Source organism: Orycteropus afer, unplaced genomic scaffold, assembly GCF_000298275.1.
Source record: "Orycteropus afer afer isolate SDZICR_OR568_19922 unplaced genomic scaffold, OryAfe1.0 scaffold00152, whole genome shotgun sequence".
Lineage (NCBI taxonomy): Eukaryota > Metazoa > Chordata > Mammalia > Tubulidentata > Orycteropodidae > Orycteropus > Orycteropus afer.
This window is the reverse complement of record NW_006921739.1, coordinates 3,132,712-3,150,488: the sequence shown is the minus strand read 5'-3', so window position 1 is coordinate 3,150,488 and position 17,777 is coordinate 3,132,712. Positions and strand designations below refer to the sequence as shown.

Below are 17,777 nucleotides of genomic sequence, written 5' to 3'. Positions count from 1 at the left end.
GGTAGGGTGGAGGGTCGACGAAAGAGGGGGAGGCCTTCAACGAGATGGATTGACACAGTGGCTGCAATGATGGGATCAAGTATAGCAGGGAGTGTGGGGCTGGTGTGGGATTGGGCAGTGTTTCATTCTGCTGTGCATGGGGTCGCTGAGTCAGAAATGACTTGATGACACTTAACAACAACAACAACATAACATAATAGAAAGTTCAGAGAACCTTGTAGATTATCAAAATCAGGAATGTAAATGCAGATGGTAACTAGCCTAGGTTAGGCTCAGGGATTGTATTTTCCAAGGGAAAATAGCAAGAATAAGGTGGGGTCCTTATCGTTGGTGTAGACCATGATGTAGTGTACTGGTTCTTGGGCACAAGTATATGACATATTCCAGTTCCTAGAACATGTTAAAAGGTGGTAAGCAGGTTTCTAAGAGTAAGGCAGAGCTCCTTGAGAATTGGCCTGGAACTCCTTAAATTTTTACCTTCATTTAGAAGTAATGTCAACTCTTAGGCCTGGTTTGACCCTTGAAATATGGACCATATTGCCCTGTGAGAAGAAGAATGCAGAGACTGGAGAATTGCAGATTACTTCACACTCCACCCTTTTCCTAGTGATCTTGTTTCATTTTGAAGGATTTTAAAATACCAGGATGTCTTGGTTACATGTACTCATATGTAGAAATGGCTTCTAAGTGTTATGTTAGTGTTTCTAATACCAGACAGGTTATTCTTTTCAACTCTTATCATTGCTTAGTGTTAGAAAAAGTTGAATTTCTGTCATTATCAGTATTGCCCGTTTAATGTATTAAAATTCTGTGATATTTTTTTCTCTCTGCTTTAGATTGAATATGTTCTTTCTAAACCCTACTCTAGCAAGAACAAAATATATTCATACATAGCCATAGTGTTTAATGAAGGAACTTTGCATTGCTTTTTATAAAAAAAAAGCTCTGTAAATGTAGTCATTGGTATTTTATAGTTATTTGAGCCTCATATTTTTCTAATTATTTTTTATGTTTTATTTTCCTATTTTCTTTGTAGAGCTAGGAGGAAAATCATTTTACTAGACTTCCTAAGCAAGGAATCTTCCACTGTGTCAAACTATTTAAGTATACTGCTAAATATAGCATCTGTAAGTGGTTTGAAATATTAACACTACCAGGTGTGACAAGTCTAGAATACTTTTGTATCAGTGTTTGATAAATACAGAGTTTGATAACAGTACCTTTGAGATGTGGAATCACTTTGCAGAAAGCAATTTGGCTTTTGTTCTCAGTCATTTCAAGTCATACCAACACCTGAGCTAATAAATGGTGTTGATCTGATCAAGAGGGACCACCTGGGGTTCCAATGTGTTGACTAAGCATCATGAGACTTGATATTATTAATCCCATCCAGACCCCAACTTATGTGTTTGTTTGTATCCTTTTTGGTTGTAATAGAGTGTTAGCTGTAAGTATAGTAAAATTTCCATGATATTCTATGAGTTACCCCATTGAATTATGAAATTATAGACTTATAATTTAGACTTATAACAAACCCACAGGGGCAGTGAGAGCCAGCAGGGACTGGTGTTTGCCTACTTGGCAATCAGCAAGGTGTTCTAACATGTAAGCTATTACCTAGTTCTTTATGGTTGGGGTCAGAAAGAGAGAGAGTGCCATGTGAGCAGCTAGTGACAAGGATGGAGAAGTGGAAAAGTGAAGACTGGATCCATTTTCACACTTTGGAAATTAGATTCATATTGATCCTTACACACACTTAGCAATGAAGGTGACATTTGTCCACCATGTCCCCTTGCTTATTGTAGTACCATTCTTAGCCCCAGTCAAGAGAGACTCTTGCTCTGGGTTCTATCCTTTAGAGGACCCTGCATATCACACACACACAAAAAAAATACATTAAGTTTAGTACAAAATACATAATCTGCCCTGTCACTCAGGATCCAGCACCTAGCACTGGCAGAGTGCGGTGTAATAAATTACTTACTGTGGCTTTTCTAGCCATAAGTCTTTGTAAACTCTGGTGGAATTTGTTGTGAGCAACTGAATTGCTCCTGATTGTAAGAGTTATCCACCTGGGGTATTTCTGTTGTGTGCAACACAAAGCAATGTTCTGGGAGATTCCTGCTCTCTCTCAGGTGCTTAGAATTCTGATGTTATGACTGGTTAGTTTGGCCACTCTGCCAGGCTCAAAAGGAGGCCTCCTAGAGGCAGAAGTCTCTCTCTGACTGCCGGTTGAGGAAGACATGATGCTGAAAGAGACATGCGTTCCTGAAAGAGACACACGCTGCTGGGAAAGAGATGCAAGAGACATGCATTACTGAGTGACACACCGAGGGACATGCACTGTTGGGAGAGAGACTGTGAGAAGCTGTTAGGAGAGAGACTGTGGGCTGGGAGAGGGACAGCATTTTCCCTGAACTTGAATTGTAGCCTGGTACTTCCCTAATAAACCCCGTAATCTGTGAGTTCTGTGTGGCCACTGCAGCTAATTATCAGACCCAGGAGAGAGGTGGTGGGTGCTTTAGGAGGAACTGTTGGTGAAAGGGCTGGAGAGAGGCAGCATGTCTGGCTTTGCAGGAATAGGCCTTAGGCTATTGATGGTAATTCTGTCATCCTCTTGTGCAGTTAGAGGAGGTCAGAAGATGGGGCCTCCCTGCCTTTTTGGCACAGAGCATGAACTGTAATCCCAGACATTGACTCTTGTGACTATGTATCAATTATATATTTCTGTATGACAAATTACTACAAAATTAGTGGTTTAAAATAACAATTAATATATATTTTTTCTCATAGCTTTAGTGGGTCAGGAATTTAGGAATGGCTTATTTGGATGGTTCTAGCTCAGCATTTCTCAAGAGATTGTTGTTGTTGTTGTTGTTATGTACCATTCAAGTCGGCCCCGACTCATAGCGACCCCACCTTGGGTTTCCGAGGCAGTGTCACTACAGAAGTAGATTGCCCCATCTTCCTTCCGAGGAGTGGCTGGTGGATTTGAACCGCCAGCCTTCTGGTTAGCAGTCAAGTGCCCTACGCACTATGCTACCAGAGAGTCAAGGTTTTGGCCAAGGTTACAGTCATCTGAAGGTCTGACTATGGTTGGAGGATGTATTTAGAAGGAGGCTCACCCACTGGCTGGCCAAGTTAGTGCTGATTGTTCATGGGAGGCCTCATTTCCTCCCGATAAGGACTTCTCCACAGGGCTTCCTGAGTGTCCTAATGGCATATTATATTGACTTCTTCCAAAGTGAATGATCTAAGAAGAGAAAATGAAAATCAGAACATGTTGTTGTTGTTGTTAGCAATTTATATGACAAAATTAAATGATGTAATATTTTTGCGGTAATGCGATTTATTTTATGTGACCCCATTACAGTGTTTGTGCTTAATATGTAAAATCATGGTTCTTTTCTGAATCTAACTATTGCATTAAGAATGTTAATAACAAATTCATTTATTACTATCTTATATCAAAGTTTCTCTGAATTTATATTAATTGAAAAAACCTAAGAACTACAGTGACTCAAGAAAATTGAGCTAATGCAACTTTATTACTAGTAGAACACAACAGTATGTGAAATTCTTGACTATAATATTATTTACTATAATATTATTGAAGGCAAGAAACAATAATTTATGAGTTATTTGTTGTTATTAATTAGAATCAAGTAAATTTTGACTCATAGCAACTCCATGTGTACAGAGTAGTACTGCTCCATATGGTTTTCAAGGCTATGACCTTTCAGAAGCAGGTTGCCAGGCCTGTCTTCTAACATGCCTAATTTATGAGTTATACATATCTATCTTTATTTTGGGAACTCTGGTAGCATAGTGCCTAAGACACTTGACTGCTAACCAGAAAGCTGGTGGTTCAAACCCACCAGGCACTCCTCAGAAGGAAGGTTGGCAATCTATTTCCATAGTGATACCACCTCGGAAACCCAAGGAGGGGTAGCTGTGAGCCGGGTCCAACTCAATGGCACATAACAACAACATATTTATTTTATTACTTAACCAGATGTCACTGGCAAATCATTAGACTCCCAGACATAAACATAAATAATTATATTTATTTGTGTTTGGTATTTTTTGGACTTACAGTTATTTTAAAACCATACTTGTATATGTATTTTTTATTTTTGTCATTATAAAGTGCATCTGTCAATGGATCTGGATATATATTTAATCTAACAACTTTTCTTGATTTATCACTTTTAAAAATTAACATACATAGTATGTGAATCTCTGTTTGTATTCTTGTTTGGAGCCCTGCAAATGTTAGTGGTGGGCCTGAATGAAACTGTCCTTTACAAATTTATATATAGTTATCATTTAAAGAATACTGTATACTTCATTAATAATACAATTCTATGGCTTTATTTTTCCAGGGAATGAGTTATCAATACAGATAATTTTTAACCATTTAAGCTACTGTATGGTCTGAGAGAGTTTAGTTTTGCTTTTTTTTTCTTTTAGAACACAATAGTGATTATAGTTATGGCACTTTTGAAGAGGTGGGAAATACATTCTTAACTCATATAATAGGAAACTCAAGTTTATTTCATTTTATATCTATACATAAATTTTATATAAAGTTTTGTTGAGTGTTGTGACCCCTGTCCAGTCAGTAAAGGAAAGTTGAAAGACAAACAGGACATATTATATGTCTTTAGTGGCCTCATGGTTTTTTAGGGAAATGGACATAGGTGAAACAGAACAAAATAAGATCTTGACTGAACTACTATCATAGGTAGCTAACATTGTGCCATTAGGAATACTGTGACATGAATTGAGATCACTTCTTTGTTTATCTGGATTGTAATAGATTAGTTTCTAAGATGTCTTAAAATTTTTGTGATAAAAGGTTTAAAAAAGAGCTGAAATTAGTCATATTGACAGAAGTTAGAATGTAGATTTACCCTGTAGCCCTGATCTACCTTTAAAAATAATCATAAATGACTGTCCTCTTTTTCATATGGAAAGATTTGTTGTTGTTATGGAAGGACTAGTTTCATGAAATATGTATTTTTAAAATTATAATATTTGATTTTTATTTCTTGGTTGATCTATTGAGAATGGCTTTGCTCAAACCAAGATCATAAGCAAGATGGCTTCTTAGAGTAAATTGAATATTAATTAATTAATTTAATCAAGTGATGATCCACTCATCCTTAACAATTTACAGAAGGACTGAAATAAGTCCATTTAATTTAGGCTCATTTTTCTTATATATAGGCCTGTTAACACAAAAGCATTCAACTGTGTAGGTCATAACAGGTTATGGATAGCATTGAAAAGGATGGGGATTCTGGAACACTTAATTGTGCTCATGAGGAACCTATACATAGACCAGGAGGCTGTTGTTCACACAGAACAAGGGGATATTGCATGGTTTAAAATCAGGAAAGGAGTGTGTAAGGGTTGTGTCCTTTCACTACACTTATTCAATCTGTATGCTGAGCAAATAATCCAAGAAGCTGGACTATATGAAGAAGAATGCGGCATCAGGATTGGAGGAAGACTCATTAACAACCTGCAATATGCAGACAACCTGTGATATGCAGATGGCACAACCTTGCTTGCTGAAAATGAAGATGACTTGAAGCACTTATTGGTGGAGATTAAAGACTACAGTCTGCAGTATGGATTATATGTCAAGATAAAAAAAAAAAAATTCTTACAACTGGACCAATAAGAAGCATAACAATAAATGAAGAAAAGATTGAAGTTGTCAAATATTTTATATTATTTGGATGTAAAATCAACACCAGTGGAAGCAGCAGTCAAGAAATCAGATGATATATTGCACCGGGCAAATCTGCTGCAAAAGACCTCTTTAAGGTGCTGAAGAGCAAAGATGTCTCTTTGAAGACTAAGGTGCACCTAACCCAAGCCATGATATTTTCAATTGCCTCATATACATGTGAAAGATGGACAATGAATATGGAAGATCAAAGAAGAGTTAATGCGTTTGAGTTGTGGTGTTGGTGAAGAATACTGAAAGTACCATGGACTGCCAGAAGAACGAACAAATCTGTTCTGGAAGAAGTGTGACCAGAATACTCCTTGGAAGCAAGAATGGCCAGACTTTGTCTCATCTACTTGGTCATGTTGTCAGAAAAGACTATTCCATGGAGTAGGATATCATGCTTGGTAAAGTGGAGGGTCAGTAAAAAAGGGGAAGATCCTCAACAAGTTGGATTGACACAGTGGCTGGAATGATGGGCTCAGGTATAGCAAAGATTGAGAAGCTGGTGCACAACTGGGCAGTATTTTGTTCTGTTGTACATAGGATCTCTATGAGTTGGAGTTGACTCAATGGCACCTAAGAACAACAACATTGACTCATATCTCAAATTCTTAAGAAAAGTCTTTTTTTTTTTTTTTTTTTTTTGGAAATACTAATTCTATAGATTATATAATGTAAGACTTACAGTGTAGCTTCTTTAACCTTCTTTTCTTGACTCTTCTCCTCCTTCTTTTTGATGGGTTTAAGGGCCAGCTGTTTATAAGAGGGGTTTGGAAACTCCAGCTGCCCAACACCTGTAGATCTTGAAGCCTGTGGAAGTTGTCTCCCCTGCTGGTAGGAGAATCACCAGTTGTGTGAGAAACTGAGCTAGAGAACAGTTTTTCTCATTGGACAATGAGGGTGGTGGGCAATTATTCCCAAACAGCAATTATCTGGCCAATCCTGAGTACTCTAGGATGTTTTAAGACACTTTTGCTCTTTCTTCAGTCTGCTTAAATTTTTTGAGAACAATTTTACTGAGAATTTACATAATGTAAAATTCATGCTTTTGAAGTATACAGTCCAGTGATTTTCAGTATTCACAGAATTGTGCAGCTCTCACCACTATCTAATTTTAGAACATTTTCATCATCCCCAAAAGAGACTCTGTATCATTAAAAGTTGCTTCCCATTTCCACCCAGCCTTCAGCCACCAGCCCTAGGGAACCACTAATCTACTTTCTGTTGCTACAAATTTGCCTGTTCTGGACATTTCTTATTAATGCAATTATGCAATATGTCCTCCATTCTTTATTATTTCTCTGATTTCTGGAAAGCTTACTTTCTATATAAAAAACATAAATCATCTCTGAAGTTTCAAATTCATTACACTATTTTTCCTCTACTCTTTCCATTACCTGTGCATCATAAATACTTTCAAATACTCATCTTAGGTCATACTGAATGGAGTGATGTATTGCAGATTTGTAAGCTTGTTGACAACAGAATTTGACTTCCAAGGACAATGAAAGCAAAATTCCTGCCTGAACTTCAACTGAGTTTGAAGGGGGTATGGCTACAATATGTTTGACTACACACATGGTTTTCACATTATTCTCTGATTTCAAAATAAGAGAAATTGTGCTTCTAATACAAGTTACCTATTTTTTAATTTGTTTTTAACCATTGTTAAACCATCTTTTACATTTAGTCCACTCAAATTTGTACTAGTGAACTAGTGATTTGTGGCAGTGTTAAGCATATAATATTTAATACTGGCTTGCCTAAATAGATTATAATAATCTAATTATACTCTTTTATTTTTGTTACTCTTATGAGTTATTTTAAACAGGAATTATTAAAGTGTTTGTAATAGTAAGTTTAATAAACCACTTTATAAGTTTTACCTTTGAAAAATTAGCTTTAAAATTTATATATCAGATAGTAATTCTTTAGGGAAAACTTTAATATATAAATTAAGTGAGTAATTGAGATATTTTGCAATAGAATTTATGATGAGTGTGTTACTTTACTATCCTTCATACTTGTACAGTGTAGAAATTTCAGTAGGTATTTGAGAAGCTTAATTTTCATCGTCATCACATTTTACATTTGCAATATTTATGTGCTATATGGCATTTCTCAACAAAATTATAATTCAAGGACCTTTTTTAATGTGTTCTACCTTGAATAAAAGAAACTCTGGTGGCACAGTGTTTAAAGTACTCACCTGCTAACCAGAAGGTTAGTGGTTTAAACCCACTAACTGCTCCATAGGAGAAAGATGAGGCAGTCTGCATCTATAAAGATTTACAACCTTGGAAACCATATGGAGCAATTCTATTCTGCCCTTTAGGGTCACTATGAGTCAGAATTGACTCAGGGCAGTGGGTTGATTGCAGTTGAGTATCTTGAATGACAAGCTGAAGTATTCAGGTTAGTAGAGTAGTAAAAAGCATGGACTCTGGAATGAGACTTCCTCCATTCAAATCCCAGTCAAACCAGTCACTAGTTGTCTAACATATTATAATTGACTTAATTTCTCTGTGCTTTAATTTCCTCAACTGCAGAGTGAGAATAATACTAGTACCCATCAAGTAGAATTGTTGTAAAGATTAAATGAGATAGTGTATATATACCAAAAAAAAAAAAAAAAACCCTCACTGCCATCAAGCTGATTATGACCATAGTGACTCCCATTGAGGTTCCCAGGCTATAAATCTTTACAAAAGCAGACTGCTTCATATTTCTTTTGCAGAGCAGCTGGTGGATTTGAACCACTGAACTTTTGGTTAGAAGCCAAATGGCTTAATCACAACACCACCATAACTCCCTGTTATTGTTAGGTGCCGTCAAGTTGGCTCCGACTAGTGACCCTATGTACAACAGACTGAAACGCTGCTCAGCCATGCACCATCATGTGTTCTAATGTGTAGAACACATTAAAAAATGTTCTTGATCCTCACAATCCTTACTCTACTTGAGCCCATCATTGCAGCTGTGTCAATCCATCCTTTTGAGGATCTTCCCCTTGGTCGCTGGCACTCCCCTTTACCAAGCATGATATCCTCCTCCAGGGAGTGATCTTTTCTGACATAACCAGTAGGTGAGATGAAGTATGAGCATTCTCATTTTTAAGGAGCATTCTGGCTGCACTACTTTATAACAGATTTGTTTGTTCTTCTGACAGTCCATGGTATTTTCAGTATTCTTCACCAGCACCATAATTCAAAGGCATCGACTCTTCTTCAGTCTTCCTTGTTTTTTGTCCAGCTTTCACAGGCTTATGAGGCTATTGAACCCATGGCTTGGCTTAGGTGCACTTTAGTCTTCAGTAACATCTTTGCTCTTCAGCACTTTAAAGAGGTCTTTTACAGCAGATTTGCCCAGTGCAATATATCTGCTTTCTTGACTGCTGCTTCCATGGGTGTTGATTGTCAATCCAAGTAAAATGAAATATTTGAAAATTTTCATCTTTTCTCCATTTATTGTGATGCTGTTTATTGGTCCAGTTGTGAGGACTGTGTTTTCTTTATGTTGAGGTGTAATCCATACTGCAGACTAGTCTTTAATCTTCATCAGTAAGGGCTTCAAGTCATCTTCACTTTCAGCAAGCAAGGGTGTGTCATCTACGTATCACAGGTTGTTAATGAGTCTTCCTCCGATATTGATGCTGCCTTTTTCTTCATGTAGTCCAGCTTCTCAGATTATTTGCTCAACACACATATTGAATAAGTATAGTGAAAAGATACAACCCTGGCACACACCCTGATTTTAAACCATACAATATCCCTTGTTCTGTTCAAACTACAGCCTCCTGGTGTATGCACAGGTTTCTTATGAGCACAATAAGTGGTCTGGAATTCCCATTCTTCATAATGTTTTCCATAATTTATTATGATCTTTGTTGTTGTTGTTATGTGCCATCCAGTCGGACCCAACTCATAGCAACCCCTCCTTGGGTTTCTGAGGCAGTATCACTACAGAAGTAGATTGCCCCATCTTCCTTCCGGGGAGTGCCTGGTGGGTTTGAACTGCCAGGCAGTCTAATGCCTTTGCATGTCAATAAAACACAGGTAAATATCCTTCTGGTATTTTTTGCTTAGTGAGTATGCAATAATGTGTATTAAAAAAAAAAAAAAAAAAAAAACCTCACTGCTAATGAGTCGATTCTGACTCATAGTTACCCCCATTGTGTTTTCAAGGCTGTAAATCTTTACAGGAGCAGACTGTCTCATCTTTATTCCATGGAGCAGCTGGTGGGTTTGAAACACCCACATTTTGATTAGCAGCCAAATGCTTTAACCACTACACCATTGGAACTCCTTAATGTATATTAAACCCTTAAGTGCTTAATAATATTAACCATTTTATTCTTTGTGGTGTGGGTATACAAACAGCATGAAATAGTGGAGATATTAATGGATTGGTCAGCCAGAAATCTTGGTTATGTTCCCACTCATTCAGGGATTCTTTATATAGTAATGAACAACTTTCTGTCTTCTCCAATTTAGCTTCCTACATACATTATGTGGCATGTGAAATCATTTTTATAAAATACAGAAATAATGTACTTACCAAAATCAACGGAGTTTCTACAGAAATACATATTTTTTTTGTATTATAATTTGGGGATCAGGATATAAATATTTTTAATTGTTCAATTCCTTTTCAGAGATCAATGAAGTCTTTTTATATTTCAGCTTTAAGAGCATTCTTCCTATTTCTCTGTGCCAGGGTTTCCCAGGTGACTTTGGAGACAGAGGCCCTGCTGGTCCTGATGGCAGTCCTGTGAGTACAGTGTGATGGTCCAGTCTTAGAGAAACCATCACTCAGATTCCAAAGCAACTTTATTTGCCATCCTCATTACCATGTTCTGTGAATAAGGACTACTGGACAGACAGTTTTGAAACACTATGCAAACTCCAATTCATGATTTTTAACATTCCAAATAAGCCAAAAATGTTTTGGATAAATTTTGTCCTGAGAGACAATCATAAATCAATTATTTAAAACATGTTAAATGTGAATATTTAAGTAAAATATTAGAACTATATTATCACAATATTCTCCTGTGTGTTTTAGGGGCAAGAAAGAACTCTTTCAGGTACATGAAAGTACTAACCTGGCTCCTGGTTAAAATTGTGTACTCAATGATTGCTCTTTTGGCTTAGTCACTGTTGTTGTTATGTGCCCTCAAGTCAGACCTGACTTATAGTGACCCCTCCTGGGGTTTCCAAGTCAGTATCACTACGAAAGTAGATTGCCCAACCTTCCTTCCAAGGAGTGGCTGGTGGGTTTGAACTGCCAGCCTTCTGGTTAACAGTCAAGTACCTTAGGCACTAGGCTACCAGAGTTCCTCTTAAATTTCAGTGTTTATAATGGCTTCTTTATGCCAATGTTGGCATTGCTCAGGTGTCATTGTTCAGAGTAGGGGAAGATTTACCACTCTAACATTGGTTTAATTGTATTATTAAATAATGTTGATTAATCAAATTACACAATCAAACTGCCTTCAAAGAACATCCAGTCACTAACTCCTCCCATCCATACTATACACACCTTTTTTTTTGTAAGATTTTAAGGTAAACTAGAATCAGCCACAAAAGTCTGTATTGATTAAATTATCAATTGTTCCTATTAGACATATGTAAATCACTAGGATTTATATTTAAAATCAAGTATTTAAAGATAGTTTTATTTCTATTTCCAATTTGTAACAATATTACCTAATTCAGTGCATTTAGACAAGTTTTACGTGTTACAAGGCATGGCAGGTAAGAAACTTCCAAAGAAGTTGTTTAAAACTTAAGTAATGTTATAATTAGAATGTTTACCATCTTTTTCTTGTCCATGATTCTGGGCAGCTTTCCATTAAAAGTATAATAAAGCTGGTATTACTTAGTTTTATCTTTAGTACTATTATGGACTTAAGTACCTAGAGTGAGGCTATGTTATTTAATTTTTTTATCAGTTAAATACACAGGAAGTCTGTCAAAGTTGGACTCTACAATATTTAAAATTTTCTTTTTGAAATATGTTCTTCATTTCAGATATTATACAATGTTTCCTGAGGAGGGTTTGGTCATGGGATATGAACTATCTTAAAGATTTTATAATGAGAATGAGTTCAAAAAGTCCATTACAGATCAACTGGGAAAATTTATATTAATAATTAATAATCTTACATTTATATAAGTAATTTAACAATGTTGGTTGTTTATTACACTTATACAGTGCTTTGTAAAAAATTAAAAACCTTTTATGCATATGATGTAATTTTAATTGTGATCTTTATAACAATGAAAACAAATATTATTATTCCTATTTTACAAATGAATAAACTGAAGTTTAGAGAATTTAAATTATATATGTTTAAGGAGTTGAGTTTTAACAGTTTGAAAATGTTCTAAACCTATCTGCTGACCACTTGCCTTTTCATACAATATTTATAGGCTAAATGTTGATTACTAGTAGAACTTATTTTCTTTAATAAATACATAGGAAGTTATACAAAAAATAATAACAATAATAAAAAGAAAAACCAAACTCACTGCCATCGAGCCAATTCAACTCATAGTGACCCCTCCTTGGGTTTCTGAGGCAGTATCACTATGGAAGTAGATTGCCCAACCTTCCTTCCGAGGAGTGGCTAGTGGCTTTGAACCCCCAGCCTTCTGGTTAGCAATCAAATGCCTTAGGTGCTACGCCACAGGAGCATAGAGAAATTTATGTCCTGAGCTTTATGGTAGTCCTAACATCCAAAAGCATGGAGCCAAGAACTTTTGAGGAAAATAAACTGCCACCACAGATTTTCACTTCCCAGAAGTATCCATAAGAGTAGGAAAGTTTCAGAAGTTAGATGTAGCAGAATGTAAAATTTTATATATTTCTTTCATGGAACTTTTTGTTTTTCCCTTTGGAAAATATTCTTGTTAGCTGGGACTCTCTAAGCTGTTCCAGAACCATAGTTAACCAATTGGCACATTTCTCTTACACAGGGACTTGTAGGCAGCATTGGCCCACCAGGATTTCCTGGACTTAGAGTGAGTATCACTAAATATCATTATTCTTATAAAATGTTTGATTGTGTAATTTGTATTTAATACATGTGTTTTAAAACTTTAGAAAAAAGGTGAATGTTTAGTGTAATTGTTGGCATCAAACACGCTCAAGTGTATTTTCAACCAGATATGCAAATTAGACCAGTATTATTAGTTAAGAAATTAATTATATTTTGCAATAAGCTAAAATAACAATATATTTGCATAGATTTGTATGTATGTATGTATCTATGCCTGTCTCATTAAAGATTACTTAATGAAGATCTGGCTTCCTCAAGAGTATATGACATGGAAGAGCTGCCTCTTTCTTTAAGAGTCTTCCATACTGTCTACTCTCGAGAGAGACAGATAGTTCTAAATAAAATCACATGGTATAATTGTAAACTTTTGGTTATGAAATCAAACTGAATAAATCATTAGGAAAGCTATCCTGAACAAAGGAAGGAGCCATACTTCACCAATGTTATTAAACATTTTAATACTTAATTTATTATGCTGAAAGTATAGCCACGTCATCAATTTTTAGACAGTGAATGCAATTCTAAAAATTTCATTGGAGTTTCTGATGTTGGCAAAGCACAGCAAAGTAAAAGTAAGTCTGTGGAGGCCAAAACAATATAGTTAAGATATGTAGCTTCCTGATTATCAAGGACGAATTTTAGAATTTGCATCAGAATGAGCAGACGGCTACAATATACCTGCTATGATATATCATCATAAATGTGCATTTCTTTCAACCAAGCTTATGGTTCATGACAGGAATATGAATTTCTGATATTTTATGTTTTATATAAATCTTGAGCCATTTGCTTTAATATTCAGCAGAGCTAAAGGCAGGATTGACATACCTTTATGCAATGTAATGAGAATAGAATCTTAATAGTAAACTACTTACCTGTATTCATACAAAAGTGGAACATAACTATGGGCAGAGGCAAACTTTTCCTTAAAAATCAACTTAGTGCTTGTTTTAACATGTAAAGTAGGCAATTAAATTTCTAGACTTTTATAACATAATTTATAGTCACAATATTTTTAGTCTGAATATGAACACAGATCTCCTGACTCCAAATTTAATGTTCTTTCCCTTGCCCTTAGCTGCCCCAAGGCAAATGCTAATTGACAGCTTACTCAAAGAAATAAGACAGGAGCATAGTTATTTGAAGTGGGATAAAATTAAAATCAGCATAGCAAGTTTTAACATGCCATTTTGAGATGACCATAATATGGCATTTAGAGTCAGAGAACCTGAGTGAGTGCAAGACATTTAAACTTTTCTCTAAATTAGTAGTAGTAGGAGGAGGAGGAGGAGGAGGAGGAGTCATAGAAGCTCACATTTATTTAGTCTTTTTAATATAGTAGTCACAAATGTTACCTCGTTTAATTGCCAGAACAGCCCAAGACTCCTTAGCTCAGAAGGGCTTGAGCCCACTTTTTAAGCCAGGTGATCCAAATCCATAGTCCAGAATTCTAACTGTTGTGCTATACCTTGTTAAAATTTTATACCTTTTTAAAATTTGTATAACCTTAAAATGTCTATTATCTATAAGTTTTTTTAGGCTTTTGTGAGAAACTATGTACAGGTGATTTTCATCTACTCCAAAGGACTAGTATTTTCATTTTTTTGAGTTGGTTAGTTCCAAGTGTCTCTGATTAATCTTAAAATTTAGACAAAAATTCTTAGCATGGCCTAAGATATCTAGCCTGGTTTGGTTCTTATCCATATCTTGAGAACTCACTCTTTGTGTACTGGCAAAACTGTTCCTTGTAAGATGACATACACCCATTCTACAAACTTTTTGTGCACATTTATCTGCTTGGAACACTCTACCTCTGTTTTTGCCTAATTAACTCTTATTCATCCTTTAGTTCCTGGACTTAGTATGGTACCTGAAACATTATAGTTCTTAGTAAAAATAACCTGAATTTTCAATCTTCTCTCTCCATACCTCTTAATAGATGGGAAGAGATTCTGCAGAAAAAGAAGTGGCTAATGACACTAATAGTCACTTTTGTTGTCCTCATCTCTTCCATTTTGATATGTTGTTGTTGTGTGTCTAGAGTCAATTTCTACTCACAGTGACACTATAGAACAGAATAGACCTCCCCCACTAAGTTTTTTAGGCTGTAACATTTATGGGAAGGCACTCTGATGGTGTAGTGGGTAAGACATTTGACTACTAGCCAGAATGTAAGTGGTTCAAACCTACCACCTGCTCCATGGGAGGAAGATGAGGCAATCTACTTCTGTAAAGATTTATAGCCTTGGAAACCCAATGTTTATGGAAGCAGATCACCAGGTCTTTTCTACTGTGGAGCTGCTGGTAGGTTCAAACTACCAACCTTTGCATTAGCTGAGTACTCAACCACTGTACCACCAAGGCTCCTTCCTATTGATATAGATTATGCTTTATACTTTTCAAAGTACTTTCACATACATGTCTTATTTGCTCCTCAATGAGTAGTAAAGAAGACGGAACAATTATTATTACTTCCATTAACTTTTCTTTCGATCAAAACAATGTTAGTACCTACTATGTATCAAACTAAAGCAAACCAAACCCACTACTGTGGAATTAATTCTGACTCATGGAGACTCCATATTTCACAGAACTGCTCCATAGGGTTTCTTAGCAATTCTTGTGGAATTCTTCCACAATTCTTGTGGAAGCAGATCACCAGGTCTTTCAAATTTCTGAAGGATCTCTGGTAACACAGTGACTAAGGCATCTGACTGCTAACCAGAAGATTGGTGATTCAAACCCACCAGCCCCTCCATGGAAGCAAGACTGGGCAATCTACTTCCATAAAGATTACTGCCTCAGAAACCCAATGGGGGTTGCTATGAGTTGGGATCAACTTAATGACAGTGGGTTTGGTTTTTGGTTTTCAAGTTCCTGTAGCACCACAAGGTGGGCTAAAAGTGGCAATATTTAGGTTACTAGATGAGTACAAGCGGTTTTATGTATAAACACTGGCCTAAAAATAAGAACAAGTCAAGATTCCTGTTTTTAGCAACATTAAAATCTAATGGCCAAGAAGCAGAAGTAAGTAATGCTATATACCATGATTACTGCTATGTTGTTGTTGTTGTTAAGTGCTGTCGAGTCGTTTCCGACTCATAGTGACCCCATGCACAGCAGAACGAAACACTGCCCAATCCTGCGCCAGCCCCACAATCCCTGCTATACCTGAGCCCATCATCACAGCCACCGTATCAATCCATCTCCTTGAAGGCCTCCCCCTCTTTCGTCGACCCATCGTTCTACCAAGCATGACATCCTTCTCCAGGGAATGGTCCCTTCTTACAACATGACCAAAATAGGTGAGACAAAGTCTGGCCATTCTTGCTTCCAAGGAGCATTCTGGCTGCACTTCCTCCAGGACAGATCTGTTATTTCTTTTAGCAGTCCACGGTACTTTCAGCATTCTTCGCCAGCACCACAACTCAAAAGCATCAACTCTTCTTCGGTCTTCCTTATTCATTGTCCAGCTCTCACATGCTTACCAGGCGATTGGAAATATCATGGCTCGTGTCAGGCGCACCTTTGTCCTCAAGGAGATATCCTTGCTCCTCAGCACTTGAAACAGTTCCTTTGCAGTTGACTTTCCCAATGCTATACGTCGTCTAATGTCCTGACTGCTGCTTCCGTTGGCATCGATTGTAGAACCAAGCAACTTGAATTATTTGACAACCTCAATCTTCTCTCCATTTATTGTGATGCTGCTCATTGGTCCAGTTGTGAGGATTTTTGTTTTCTTTATGTTGAGATGTAATCCATACTGCAGACTGTATTCTTCAACCTTCATCAGTAGGTGCCTTAAGTCATCCTCACTTTCAGCAAGCAAAGTTGTATCGTCTGCATATCTCAGGTTGTTAACGATTCTTCCTGATTACTGCTATAGTGGATTAAATGTAACTTTGATTACTGCTATAGTGGATTAAATGTAACACCACTGAGGAAGAGGCAATTTATGTCATCTCTGAGAGTCAGAGTAGGCTTCATAAAGGAGATATCTTTTAAATTATATATTGAAAATGGCTCTTAGGTAGAAGAATGTTCTATGCAAACACAGAGAAAAGAGAAAAATGGAATGTTTGGGAAATGGAAAGGGAATAGTGGGATTATAACCCAGTAAGTATGAAGGGATGGGAACAGAATGGAAGGAGATAAGTAGAATTGAAGGTAAATGGGAAAGATTATGAAGAGCTTTTATATTTTATAGTAAGCAGTTTTTCTGCTTTCCCGGACTGAAGCTTTTCCTTTATCTCTCATGTGCTCCCTTCCAGAAGGTATAGTTTCTGACAAAAGATAATATTGCTCTCTCTAAATTAGTTTTTCCACACAGTTGATTGTTATCATTTGTTTTCTTAGTTACTCTAGTAATAGAGGTTATTGCCTGTGAGTGTGGATGGGAAAGGTTGAAAAGGTCAATACAGAACTTACAGTCCTTTTCACAATAGACTTATATGAACTCTTATTAATTGGTCAGTGGTTTTTGTTTTTATATAATCTATCCTTTGGGTCTATTTCTTACTTTGACTCAAAATTCTCTATTACTTATAGCTGTATGGGATGCTCTTCTGTCTCTGGTGCTATATCCCAGCCACCCTCAGCTAAGCTCCCATGCTTGAAAGCATTTCTTCTTCTGTCTGTTCCATCTTCTCATGCTTCAGGAGTGTGGTAGGTAGGGAATGCCAAAGGACTTTCAGGTGCCCTTTGTGGAACTGAAAACTGTGGTTTTGAGCTGTCATGGATCACTTTGAGAATGCTATAATTTTTTAGGAGTCAGATTGGCCACACACTTGTGGCATGCCACAAAATTCTTGGTGTTTCTTGGAAATTTCTGTAGCCAAACCGTTTGCTTTTTACCTTTTAGTTCTCTATTTTACTAAGTACTTTATAGTGTATGTGTTCTTTTATATTCCTAATACCATTATGTGATTTTCTTATTTAGAGCCACCAAAAAGTAAAATAAAATATAAC

The 17,777-nt window shown here is 36.5% G+C and overlaps 1 protein-coding gene across 1 annotated transcript in view; it reads left to right on the top strand.

Moving 5' to 3' along the window:
• COL24A1 (collagen type XXIV alpha 1 chain) overlaps nt 1-17,777 on the top strand; it is a 586,013-nt gene that overhangs the window by 138,068 nt on the left and 430,168 nt on the right. The window contains exons 12-13 of the mRNA XM_007946195.1: nt 10,463-10,516; nt 12,727-12,771. Of these exons, the coding sequence (XP_007944386.1) occupies nt 10,463-10,516; nt 12,727-12,771 (99 nt within the window). The remainder of the gene's footprint in view (nt 1-10,462; nt 10,517-12,726; nt 12,772-17,777) is intronic.